The sequence below is a fragment of the Podarcis erhardii genome (assembly GCF_964252035.2).
Source record: "Podarcis erhardii genome assembly, chromosome: 7".
Classification (NCBI taxonomy): Eukaryota; Metazoa; Chordata; class Lepidosauria; order Squamata; family Lacertidae; genus Podarcis; species Podarcis erhardii.
The window spans coordinates 4666401-4680083 of NC_138511.1; the positions used below are offsets into that span (position 1 = coordinate 4666401).

At 43.8% G+C, this 13683-nt stretch overlaps 1 protein-coding gene across 1 annotated transcript in view; it reads left to right on the forward strand.

Moving 5' to 3' along the window:
- Positions 1 to 10378: 10378 nt before the first annotated feature.
- Positions 10379 to 13683, forward strand: part of PROM2 (prominin 2) — a 45090-nt gene continuing 41785 nt past the window's right edge. The window contains exon 1 of the mRNA XM_081870004.1: positions 10379 to 10963. Within this exon, the coding sequence (XP_081726130.1) occupies positions 10696 to 10963 (268 nt within the window). The 5' untranslated portion in view covers positions 10379 to 10695. The remainder of the gene's footprint in view (positions 10964 to 13683) is intronic.

A 13683-nucleotide genomic window follows, 5' to 3' on the forward strand; every position in this document is an offset into this window, starting at 1 on the left:
TGGCATTTTCTTCCACCCTTATAGTGCAAGAAATTGAAATACAGTCAAATTCGGAAAGAAGCAGGCAGATTGAGCTGGTAAAGAGAAAATGAGAAAACTCTTCATTTGCATAATGCTGAGCACCAGATTTGGGTTTTCTGAGTGCTGAATTTTGATTATTTTGCATGTGGAAAACTTCTAGGCTGGAAGACTTCTAGGCCAACTCTTCTTAGCACAGTGAGGGCTTTGGTAAAGAAAGAGGCGTACGCATTTGACATCTCAGCCACCGTGGCCACTTTCAAATCCTTCCAACGCTTTGGATGACGCCTCTAAAAATATCCTGTCCACATACAAGCCCTCTGCTTTCTGGAACATCGGCCCTGGCAAAATGCCAAGTGTTTATTTTTGTCCCACTACAGAGGAAAAGGAGGTTTTAAAACACACATACCTTAATTCCATTGCCTCATCAGCCCAACTGAATTGTGTCAATGTCGCATGTCCTCAAAGAACCGCCTGGCTTTCTTAGTTCATTATAGCTGCATTTTTTTGCACTTACTTTTATGCAGTGGGGCTGACTTCTTAGGTCAATATCTAGATGGTCAGTTTATTGAAAATTCATCCTGATTTGTTTGGTGGAGGTTAGATGATGGCTATTTGTTAAGCATTCATCATCATTTGTTTGTGGGAAGGCCGGCACTCCAGGCCTGCATGGTGGCCAGGCACTCAGCTCCCAGGCAAGCATTGCACACTTATTTTGGCTTTGGCAATCACTCGTAGCCGAGTAAGATTGCCTTCCATGAACACGGTTTTAACAATGAGTCTGTAAGTGACTGTGGGGGCCAATTCTGGATCCACACGTCCTTCCACAGTGGGGACAGTGGTTTCTGGGTGGGAGTTGATCACCGTGTGGATTTGCCAAGTGTGCCTTCCTCCTAGCACATTTCTCCCTTACGTCCTGAATTTGAGTATCTTCAAAGCCCATGACACCTTTGGTAAAGGCTGTTCCCTAATTGGAGCGCTCGCAGGCAAGGGTTTCCCAATTGTTGGTGTTTATACTACATTTTTTTAGATTTGCCTTGACGCAGTCTTTAAACCTCTTTTGTTGACAACTAGCATTACGCTTTCCATTTTTAAGTTCGGAATAGAGTAGTTGCTTTGGAAGACGATCATCAGGCATCCGCACAACATGACCAGTCCAACGAAGTTGATGTTGAAGAATCATTGCTTCAACACTGGTGATCTTTGCTTCTTCCAGTACACTGCTACAGTAGTACCTCGGGTTAAGTACTTAATTTGTTCCGGAGGTCTGTTCTTAACCTGAAGCACATCTTTAGCTAATGGGGCCTCCTGCTGCTGCTGCGCCGCCGGAGCACGATTTCTGTTCTCATCCTGAAGCAAAGTTCTTAACCTGAGGTTCTATTTCTGGGTTAGCAGAGTCTGTAACCTGAAGCGTATGTAACCTGAGGTACCACTGTATTAGTTTGCCTGTCTTCCCAAGTGATGTATAAAAATTTTCGGAGACACCGTTGATGGAATCTTTTGAGGACTTAGAGATGGCGTTTATAGGTGGTCTACCTGTACAAGCATACAGTACGGTTGGTAGTACAATAGCATTGTAAACAAGCATTTTGGTTTCCCTGCGACTGTCCTGCTCTTCAAACACACTGCACTTCAATCAGGAGAAAGCTGCACTCGCAGAGCTCAGGTGATGCTGGATTTCGGCATCAATGTTGGCCCTTGTGGAAAGATAACTGCCCAGGTAGGAGAAGTGATCAACATTTTCCAATGTTACACCATTGAGCTAGATTTGTGGTGCTGCACAAGGCCAGTGCACTACATCCCCGCCTGCCTGCCTGCCGCCCCTCTTGTCTGTCCACTTCCAGCAGCAAGGGCTGGTGGACTGGCTGGCTGGGCTCTCTCACCCACTTGCTTGCTTACTCCAAGGCCACTTCAGCTCCTGGCAACCAGCACCCCCTGGCCAGCCCCAGAGGCACCTTTCACCTGGGGAGCTCGTAGCCAGGGCTGCTGCAACAGTCACACAAGCCTTTGGGAGGCAGAAACGAAAGATGGCATCCAAGGAAGGAAAGAGGGACAGAGGCTGGTGTTGCCTGCGGCACCCCTGACTATCATCAAGGCACCCCAGGGTGCCACAGCACACTGGTTGAAAACCACTGGTCTAAAGAAAGGCTGATAAGCCAAAAACATTAAGGAGAAGAATTACGTTAGTGAGGGTCAATAGCAGAGAGGAAATAAAAATCTTAATACATACCCTCCAACATTTCTCTGATGAAAATAGGGATGTCCTGAGGAAAAGCGGGACATTCCAGGATTAAATAAAAAACTGAGACCGCTTCTGTAAATCCAGGACTGTCCCTGGAAAATAGGGACACTTGGAGGGTCTGTAAGGATAGGTCTGAGGAAAAGATAGAATCCCTCCCAGCTCTGGACATTCTGAGCATCTGAATGGTGTTATTTGGTTGGCAAATTCATTGAGGCGACATGGAATTGAGCAGGTCACCCCCAGGAGTCAACTGGCGAGAGGGAGGTGCAGGGATGTTTTAAGCTGCCCTTTCCTAACCTGGTGCCTTCCAGATGTTTTGGACTCCAGCTCCTATCAGCCCCAGCCAGCAAAGCCCATGCATCATCCCCAGTTCTTATTATTTATATTGCACATCTGTAGCAAGTAAAGTGCATGTGCACAGCCTTCTGCTGCATCTAGTGGGCATTTGGAGAGTTTGCGGCTTGGTCTGTTCCGGGATTCCTGCTGATGGGTCTCCTAGTCCCTGCACAGGGTCCCTATTGTGCCTGCCCCTCCGCAAGAAACTACACGTAGAAAGGTATTCAAATTACAGTCGGAGCTGAACAACCCATTGCACATAACTGCACAATGCAATGCACATACTGAAATAATAACCATCATGTTTCCTTCAATAACCTTTTTGCTTCTGCCTCTCAGTCTCCAGGATTACAAAACAATAGAGGCAAAATAACAGGATTATATAAGCATTTAACAGGATCAAAATGTAACTAAGAAAAATTGACAACAAGTTGTGCAGGTGTGACTTTCCCCAAAATTTGAGGGAAAATTGTGACATGAAAAATGCAATATGGCCACCACTAAATAGTTGTTTTAATACATTTATTTGTTTTTAACAATTATATGCCATCTTTCAATAAAATATTACAGAATACAGTATCTTACAAATTAAACAGTAAAATGCACAGTGAAATAGATAGGAAAATACCAAATGAAATCAAAAGAGGCCATTCAACATGCTTGGGCACTGTGACAATCTCTGGTTTTCTGCCCAAATTATGCCTAGAGAATAAGGCGCATCCCTAAGATGAAGGAAGTTTCAATTAAAGGCTGTCTGGCAGGGAAATGGAAGATCTTGGTGGCAGTTTGCAGGTGAGATAAAGAGTTCCCTCTGAGCCCAGGGAGTGCCTAGCCTCCCTGTGGCTCCCGGCAGGTGTCAACCACCCATTACTGTGAAAGGTGACATAAGGTCTGATTGGTCAATGGAGTGACAGCTGCCAGTCAAATATACATGGGCAAGATCCTCGTAGCAAGGGGACTGTCTTGGTGATAATAAGTAGGCACCCTACAGTGAAGAGATAATTTAATGAGTAGGGCCGAGTTGTGGCATAGGTGATGGAGGGTCCTAAATCTGCCAGGCACCTTTGTAAATCTAATCCCATGTGTCTAAATATTATTAATAATATAATTATTTAATATTAAAAATGTGAGTGTTAGGCCTGTACTGATAACCTTGGTACAGTTATTATAAATAAATGCTCTCAAAATGTACTGCTTGGCATTTTTTCTTGAATTAATCAAAGAGAGCCTTTATACCTTACTGAGGATCTCACCCACCCCAAATTATTTTTCTCTTCTCACCTCTGCTCCAGCAACACCCCACCCAGCAAGCATATGCAAAATGCAAATTGCACCTGCTTTCAAATTTGCATGTTCTGGTGTGGTGCTACATCTCAGAACCAAGGAGGCGGAGTTGTCAGAAACCCCCACAAACCAAGGATCTGGACCAAATGGGGGTGGGGATGAGGGACAGAGAAAAGAAAAATTCTACTTCCCAGTTCTATCCAAAAGCTGATTTAGTATTAAATGTTTATTGCTAAGCAAAATTGGGCTTTCAAGCTCATTAATGTTTTAAAGGCAATCTCCGAGTCTATCATTTTATAGACTGGGAAGCCTTCTATTTTTGCGTTTCAACTTATTCATTAAAATTTAACTACTGCGTTCTCTCACACTTTCGTCAACAAGAGAATCTGGAGCACCGTCAGTCAGGAGTCAGGATTCTGCATTCTGGTGTAAGCTAGATGTCCTGAATTGTATTGTGATTACAAGTCACTATCAATTTGGAGAAGCATCACTTATATGAAAGGGAAAATGTTTATTGTAAAATTGAAGCTGACTCCTTTATGACTTGTTTCACCCATTTTGGGGCAAGTGGTTGCATGTACAGTCTAAGCACATGTACACACACTGGAGGCATGACAAAGACATACATTTTAATAGTCGGGTTTTTTTACAGGAATGGATGAATCTGTCAAATTTGGTTTTTCTCAGTTTATCACATTTTTCCAGTCTAAAGTTCAGCTTTCCCCATCCGTTTGTGTGGTTTTTTTTAAAGTCCTCATGAAAATTCACCTGCATTTTTAGTGCAAATTACTCCTAATATGCAAATGTTGACATTATTCTAGATTTTAATGCAGTTCTTTAATGAGTTTTAAAATGTTTTGTTTTGTCTTGTTATTGTTAGATTATAGGTACAGTGTCCTTCTTTGGGAGGAAGGGCAGGGTAAAAATGTAGCCAATTAAATAAACAGATTTCTTTAAAATGTAAATGGAATTACAATGCATCTCATTATATTACATATGTACACAACAAATAGTGGGACAGTCTCTGACCTGTGTGCCTCGCTTACTCCCAGAATATTTATATTCCACTTTCCAGCTCCGAAAGGAACACACAAATAGCAGATTGGAACAATCTATGAAAACAGAACAATAACAGAAAAATCCAGTAAGTAATGAAATAGTAAGGTTGTCTCCACACTGGCACTGTCTTATGGGTGGAAGAGAAGCCAGTTTAGGTTCCCACAATTAAAGAGGACTAAAGTGCTCCGTCTCCCTACCTAGTGCAACATATCCACTTTAAAAACAAAACATACCAGACTTTCTGTGATTAGGAAAGCCAGGAGAAATGCATTAAAAAGTGAAGGATGTGCCAATGATCATCAGGAAGGTGTACAAGCAACCTGCAAGCAAGTCATGATGTGTACACATTGTCACATGACTTCCCTGCAAACAGAACACAAGCTCAATAAATGCCAGCCATATGCTACATACACACCATGCATGGAAAGCACATGACTTTCCCCAAAGAATCCTGGGAGTTTGAGTTTGTTAAAGGTTCTGTGAATTGTAGTTCCTTTAGAGGTGAACTACTGTTCCCAGGATTCTTTGGGGGGAAAGTCATGTGCTTTCCACGTATGGTGTGTATTTGCAGCCCAAGTCTAACATCCAAGCAAATAAGGATGAATAAACAGGTGCTAAGAATTTAGTAGAATACCCATAAAATTAGTGATTTCACATTCGTGCCATGAAAAACGAGTAACTACAGATTACGTACAGAGATCTTCCTCATTTTTCATTCAGTGTTTTGATTTCTCTCCCAGCTGTGCCCTCTTTCTGCCATTAGAGGAAGCCAAAGAGCTACAGATGGAGTAACTGGAAAAGCAGCCGCCAGGTCTTTTAAGGTTGGTTCCAAAAATGGACGGCAGGGGAAATGGATTCTCTTTCCGTGCCACAGAAATAGCAAAGCAGTGAGGCAGAAACACACTATAGCAATCTAGTTTAATGTTCCAGAGCACAATGAGGAACACCTAAACAACAACAGACCATGAAGTAGCAGGAGACTATCTGTGATTGGAGCCATTTGCAAGGCTAACGTGGCTGGTCTGACAACGGCCAAAGGAATTCAACAACACAAGTGTCAAATTAATTAGCACTTTAAGAAACATTTCTTGGTTGCTCTGCATTAGCAGCCCCCACTGTGTGTGGATAGCATTTTCCTTCTCCCCGCCCCCTCCAAGCTGCATTCTGAACCAGATAATAGATGCCAGTCTGCTGATGTAGCAGTGATAAGAACATGAGAAGAGCCTGGATTAGGCCCAAGGGTGACCATCTAGATCAGCATCCTGTTCTCACAGTGGTCTAAGTGGAACGCCCCACCCCCACCCCACAGCCACATGTGAATCCTCGCAACTGGTGTCCTGAGGCAGGCTGCCTCCAACAGCGCCTAGAATGTGCACCAGCCCTAGCCCAAAATGATAAGTGTGTGGAGATTTTCTGCTGATTCTTAATTATCAATAGCAGAACTAGGACACAAATTTGGAAAATCTTGCTGTGAGCTTCCAGTTTTAGATGCACTACAGATCTCTTGATCTCTCTTTACATATGGGGAGGAGGAACACAGCACTATTTCTCCTTGACACCTGCAGGTGAGGCCGTGGAAGTGCTGGACCAGTGTCTTGCTTTGGTAATGGACTGGATGAGAGCCAACAAACTGAAACTCAATCCAGATCAGACTAAGGCACTATTAGTGGGTGGTTCCTTAGACCAGATGGATGGGAGACGGCCTGCTCTTGATGGGGTTACACTTTCTCTCAAGGAGCGAGTACATAGTTTGGGGGTACTTCTGGATCCTTTACTGTTGCTTGAGGTTCAGGTGGCCTCAGTGGTGCAGAGTGCCTTCCATCAGCTTTGGCTGGTGGCCCCACTGGACAGGGATAGCCTAATTTCTGTTGCCTATGCTCTGGTAACCTCTAGGTTAGATTACTGCAATGTGTTATATGTAGGGCTCCCTGTGAAGATGGTCTGGAAACTTTAGATGGTGCAGAATTTGGTGGCCAGATTGTACACTGGGACAAGAGGGTTTGAGCATATAATGCTGATCCTGGCCCATTCTGGCTGCCAACTAGCTTCTAGGTCCCATTCAGAGTGCTGGTTTTGACCTATAAAGCCTTAAATGGCTCAGGATTGCAATACCTCAAGGACTGTATCTCACTATATGACCCTGCAATCATCATCAGAGGCCCTTTTTCATGTGTCTTCTCCACAAGAGATCTGGGGAGCAGCAACAGGAGAACAGGCCTTTTCTGCAGTGGCTCCCCATTTGTGGGATGCTCTCCCCAGGGAGGCTTGGCTGACACTTTCATTATACATCTTTAGGCACCAGGTGAAAATGTTTCTCTATAACCAGGCCTTTGGCTGATTAACGTTCTGTGTCCTTTTAAATGTGTTTGTGAGATGGGGTGTTATTAATTTGTTTTTGTTTTATTACAGTGGTACCTCACAAGACGAATGCCTCACAAGACGAAAAACGCGCAAGACGAAAGAGTTTTCCGTTTTTTGAGTCGTTCCGCAAGACGAATTTCCCTATGGGCTTGCTTCGCAAGACGAAACGTCTTGTGAGTTCTCGCGAGTTTGTTTCTTTTTTCTTAAAGCCGCTAAGCCGTTAATAGCTGCTAAGCCGCTAATAGCCGCTAAGCCGCTAATAGCCGTGCTTCGCAAGACGAAAAAACCGCAAGACGAAGAGACTCGTAGAACGGATTAATTTTGTCTTGCGAGGCACCACTGTATGTATTTTGTGTTCTCATTTTGTATTTCTATGTTGTGAAACATTCTGTGACCTTTGGAGCAATGGCAGTACAGTGGTACCTCGGTTTTCGAACAGCTTTGTTCATGAACAACTTCGAACCTGAATGCTGCAAAACTGGAAGTAGGTGTTCCGGTTTGCGAACTTTTTTTCGGAAGCCAAACGTGCTCCGTTTTGAGTCCCCTTGTGTTTCCTGTTGTGCTGCTAATTTGTGTCCCCCCTCCCCATTGTAACTCAAGCCTTTTGTTTCTGATTGCAGTGTTCTAAGGTGATATTTGGAGCTTTTGTTTTTGCTATTTATTTTGCATTTTTTGTTTTAAGGGTTTTTCATTTAATTTGTTTTTGTGACTGTGTGGATTCCAGCTCAGCTACTGATTGATTGACTGACTGATTGTGTGACTGCGGAAATGGATAAAAGCCCACCCCCCATCCAAACAATGACTATCATCAGTAAGAAAAACATTTAATTTTAATTTTTATCATCTACAATACTGTTTTATTTATTTTATGCTTTCATTTTATGGATCAATGGTCTCATTAGTAAAATTCATGTTAAATTGCTGCTTTAGGGCTTGTTTTTAAAAGTCTGGAACGGATTAATCCATTATGCATTACTTTTTATGGGAAAGTGCGCCTTGGTTTTGGAACGCTTTGGTTTTGGAACAGACTTCCAGAACGGATTAAGTTTGAGAACCAAGGTACTACTGTATATGAATTATTATTATTATTATTAGCCACTGATTTCATACCCTCTAACATTTCTCCAATGAAAATAGGGACATCCCATTTCTTAATGATCATTTTACTATTTATATCCCACACATCTTACTGGATTTCCCCAGCAACTCTGGGCAGCTTCCAACATATATAAAAACATTAAAAAACAAAACAAAAACCCTTCTCTATACAGGATTGCTTTAAGAGGGCTCAGGGGTCGGATAACTCCATACCCTCCAACATTTCTCCAATAAAAATAAGGGTATCTGAAGGGAAAGTGGGACATTCTAGGATCAAATCAGAAACCAGGACGGCTTCTCTAAATCAGGGATATCTCTGGAAAATGGGGAAACCTTGAGGGTCTGTGATTTCAGGGCTCCCACATGGTAATAGCCAGAACACTGTTGCCAAAACCATTGAATAAGACTCAATGCTTGGCAAAGATGTCTCCATCCATGATGAAACTGTCTGGGCAGGCACTCTGCCGGCGGCCTCCATACCGAAGAACCAGCAAGTCTGTGCTGGTCTTCAGGAATGCTGAAGTCTCACCTGCATTTTCTTACCCAGCTTCTGCACGACACCAAAGTTTACACTAATAGGCTGCAGTGGAACTGGGCTATCCCTCTTTGAATGTGCAAGAAACTTCTTTTATTTTTCTCACTTGCTTGGACTATCCAGCAATACATAAAGAAGGCTTGGGTAGAATCCTGGCCCCTAATTAAAAATATAACACCTATATTCCTAAGGAAGGCACATTTTGAAGGTAAATTCTTCAAACGTTTCAAACAGGTTTGTCTAGTGAAACTGACTCTCCAGCTTCTAGCTCTCGAATAATTCTAGGTTAATTTATGAATTGGTGAAAATAATATTTGAAACTTGCATGCATGAACAGCACTGGGTCCACAATAAACTGCTGCGTGGAGGTTCTCTGGCTCTGCTCGTTGTCTCAGCAAGTTTAATGCTTGTCTTTTCATGCTCCTCCTGACAACCTGATACACAGCACTCTGATTTGCTTGCACAAAGTTAGGTTAGGTTGAGTCTTTACTGAGCATTCACCCCATTCTGTTTGCAGGAAGGCTACAGGTATATGAGAATAAGCATTCATCCTTAGTCCATCCTGATTTGCTTGCAGGTTGTTTATATGTCTTTTTCATCACACCTCCACCATATATTTAAAGCACTTTTATATGAGTTCAACAGTCATGGCTCTCCCCTCCCCCCAGGAATCATGGGAACTGTAGTTCATTAAGAGTGCTGACCTCTCAAACCCACAGCAAACTACAGTTTCTATGATTCCCTGTGACTGTGTGCTTTAAATGTACGTATAGTGTGGATGTGAGCCATCCCTCCCTTTTCAGTGCATTTCCTTGTCAGTTTCCTAACTGCATAAAGTTATTTTTGTTTATTTAGGGATTTGTTCCACTAGGGTGACAGAGCGCTATAATCCACAAACCTAAATTTCTGGTATGCACTTAAATCCCTCCTGCAAGCTGCTAGCAGCCTGGAAGCGACCACACTGATGTGCCCCCCCCCCCATGAAAAGACAACCATTAAACTTGCTGAGACAATGAGCAGAGCCAGGGGACCATAACACAGCAGTTTATTGTGGACTCCATGCTGTTCATGCATGCATGTTTCAATATTATTTTCACCAATTCATGGATCAACCTGGAATTATTAGAGAGCTAGAAGCCGGAGGTCAGTTTCACCAGACAAACCTGCTTGAAATGCTTGAATATACTTTCAAAATGTGCCTTCCTTAGGAAAATAGGTGTTATATTCTTAATTAGGGGCAGGATGCAGCTACCTCCCTCTACAGTTGTGGCAACCAAGGGCATGTGGCCAGCTGACTCAGTGCAGTGGGTGAACAATCATAAGGTTTGGGGATAAGTCAATGAATGTCTCCTGGGAAAAGTTCCTCATTGCCTTCCCCTCCACCCAGCGCAGCAGCCGCACCCTGCCCCATCCCACTAGCTGGGAAGCAGCGAGAAGTTCAGGCTGCAGCGAGGATCAAACTCGTCTGGCAGGTTTGGGGTTGTTGCTTGCTCTCCCCCCCCCCCTCCGCCTTTCAGCTGCAGACAGAGATGATCAGCTGAAGAGGGAGCAGTGGCCATGCCTCCCTTCCTTCATGCCCTCTGCTTTGCAAGCAGGGCTTGGGAGCACTGACGGACGGCAAGAAAAGAGGCTGCTCCCCTTGCTGGTCCAAGGGAAGAAGAGAGAGTCACTGGAGAGGATCAATCCCCTCCCATAGCACTGGATGCTACCATCCACCTCTCCACTGCCATAATTTCTGGGGCTGAGACCCATCTCTGAGCCAATGCAGGACGCAGCACTTTCAAGAGGGACCCGTGGCTTTGGGATGCCATGTCCGCTGCTCCTGCTTTTGGCCTTTGCTGTCATTCTCCTGGATCCTGTCCACTCTCAGCAATGCTCATTGGGAAGCCCTTCGCCCATCCTTCAGTTTGCTGATGTGGGTGCTGAGCAGCGGATTCCTGCCCACCATCGAGTCCCTGGATCTATGGATCACCTCTACGCCCTTGTTCATGGCTACCTTGAAGTTGTTCAGCAGAACCCTTTCCCGACAGGTAAGGAAGCCGACTTCTCCCAGCCGTGGGAGCCGGGTGCAGTTGCCAACGGAGCAAGAAACAAACGAGAACAAGCTGTAGCCTGACCAGGCCTTGTACCTTCAAGAGTAGCTTGATGTCCAAGAGTCAGCAGATAAAACTTCTAATAGCATGCGGGTGAAGCATTTGTCACCTGCTCAGATCTGTGGCTGGGCTAGTTCTAAATCCACAGAAGAAGGAACTGGTTAAAGGAAAAGAAAAAAGCAACCAGAGAGCCAAGGCAACAGAAAGGCCTTGAGGCCTTTGAGAAAAATGTGGGACCCAAGGAAAGACACACGTTAAAGAAACCCCAGGCATTACTGCCACTGCAGACTCTTAACAGCAGCTTCATTCTTCTCTGCTGGGGTGGCTAAAATGCAGCACGCACACACACACACACACACACACACACACACACACACACCAGTGGTAGGTGCCTATCCAGCAAATTCAGGTTGTGTAATTAAAGTGGATTTGGCACTCTTGTGCAGCAAATCTGCGTCTTCCAAAAATGCAACTTTTTGCAGTAAGGAAAGTGACAAGAAAGTGCACTGAAAGTGTGGGATAACGATTGATGTGACATTGTATAACTTCCCTGTAAACAAATCAAAATGAATGCTCAATAAAGAGGTCATCTGGAAGTGCCCTGAGGGTCCCTGCAGCCTGATCCAACATGTAGCAACTTCTGTGGGTGTTTCCCGTCTTTCCCCTCATCAAAACCCACCAGCACGCCTAGTCTGTTCTGTACCTTAGGCAGACCCCAGCCTCATAGGAATCTGGTAGGGTGTTCATCTGGCAGAGGCAGATTCAGAGGAGTGCCCATACTGGGCGCTAAAGGGGGAGCTGCAAACATGACATAGAATGGAAGGCAAGAGGCAAATCAATTCCTTCCACATGGCCAAGAAACACATTTTGATACTCGTATTCAACATTGCTCCTGACAGAAACATACCATAATTTTTCTAACTATACAATTTCTTTTAAATTGCATCCTCACTTTCCCCCTAAATCCCTTCTAGTTCAGCAGCCATTTCTCACAGTGATTGATTGATTGATTGTACTTCTATGTCACATTTCATTCAAATGAATCTCAAAGCATCTTTCAAGCAATGAAAAACAATAACATAATAAAATATACTAGAACATCACAAATACAGCATAAATCTTATAAAATAATTAACAAATCATCAATAAAACAGTTACAAACTATAAAACACTATTTACAAAACAGAAGTTAAAAAGTAAGCTTTTTACAGCAAAACCACTTTATATGATTAACCAATCAGTGTGGTGGCCAAACAGATGCTTCTTCTGGGAAGCTCATAAGCAGAACACCAGTGCAAGACCAGCAGTCTCCCCCATTGTATTCAGGGGCACATTACCTCTGACAGTGGATTTAGGATAGAATGGGATAGGACTGTAATGCAGGTATTTCTCATATGAGGAGGACTGGGGTGCCTGAATGTCAGCTGTCTGGATTCAAGGCATATGTGGCAAAGCAGAGGAGAGAGTCCACCAACGTCTCTCATATTACAGTTGAAAAGTGATGGGCCCCTTGGGGTCCGTCCCCCCCCACTGGCCATTTGTGCATCGGCAAAAAGGAGGAAATGAATCACCAAAGAAGGGGGCACTGATTTGCATAAATTGCATGGAATATATGCAAATTTAGAAATTATTAATTTAAATTAAAATATGAGACATCTGACCCTGGCCAGGAAGATTGCGACCAGATGATCAGTGTAAAGGGACACATGACCATTCTCTCTACCTGGATTCCTTTTAATAAATCAACTTGTCTGGACAAGTAGCAAAGCTTTGTTTGTTCCACAGACGGAAGTTGACTGGGAGTTGACTGCAAACTTGTACCTGCTGACTGGGAGTTGAGTGGGAACAGGACTGAAGGTTGGATGTGACAAGGTGCCACTCCAGTCCACGGGTAGCCAGCATGGTGCTGCCCAGGTGCTGTGAACTTGGACAAATATGTAAATTTCAGTTTCTCTCCCAGTTCTCCACATTTCCACATTAGTTTGTGATTTTTTTTTTGTCCTCATGAAAATTCACCAGCATTTCAGTGTGAATTTTTCCAGTTCCCCCCTTTTCTATGCAATTTTGCCTTTTCTACACATTTTCATGGTGCAATTTCCACCAATGGAGCACATTCTTGTATGTCATCTTCACTAACTTTTGCAGTTTTCTGCACGCTCTCCTCTTTCTTTGTACACATTACTTGGCTGGAAAACTGCACTGCGGGATTCAGAAAAGTGCATTTCATAGGATGGCTGTGTTTTGGTAGGTGTATTGTTTCAGAAAGTGCTGATTAGGTTGATTCACCATTAAATGCAAGCTGAGCTGGATTTCTCTTCCTTCTCTATATAAACTACAACTCGCATAAACCTGGCCAGTGTTGAAGGGTTATGGAAGCTGTAATCCCCAATGTCTGGATACACCATATTGACTACCCCTGATTTAGACCCTCTGAGGGCCTGGTTCTCATGGCCAAAGTATGTGAGAAGAAGGTGATGCACAACCGGATTGCCCTTTTCCTTTCTTTGCAGCTATGGTGAGCAGCTGCCAGGTTGCTCAGGCAACACTGAGGGGTTAACCTCCTCTCCAAAACTATTTTTCAGAACTAACTGCCCTCCCCTACATATTAAGGTAGATGCTAACACCCTAGTGGGAGTGGGGAATTGAGGCATACAGAG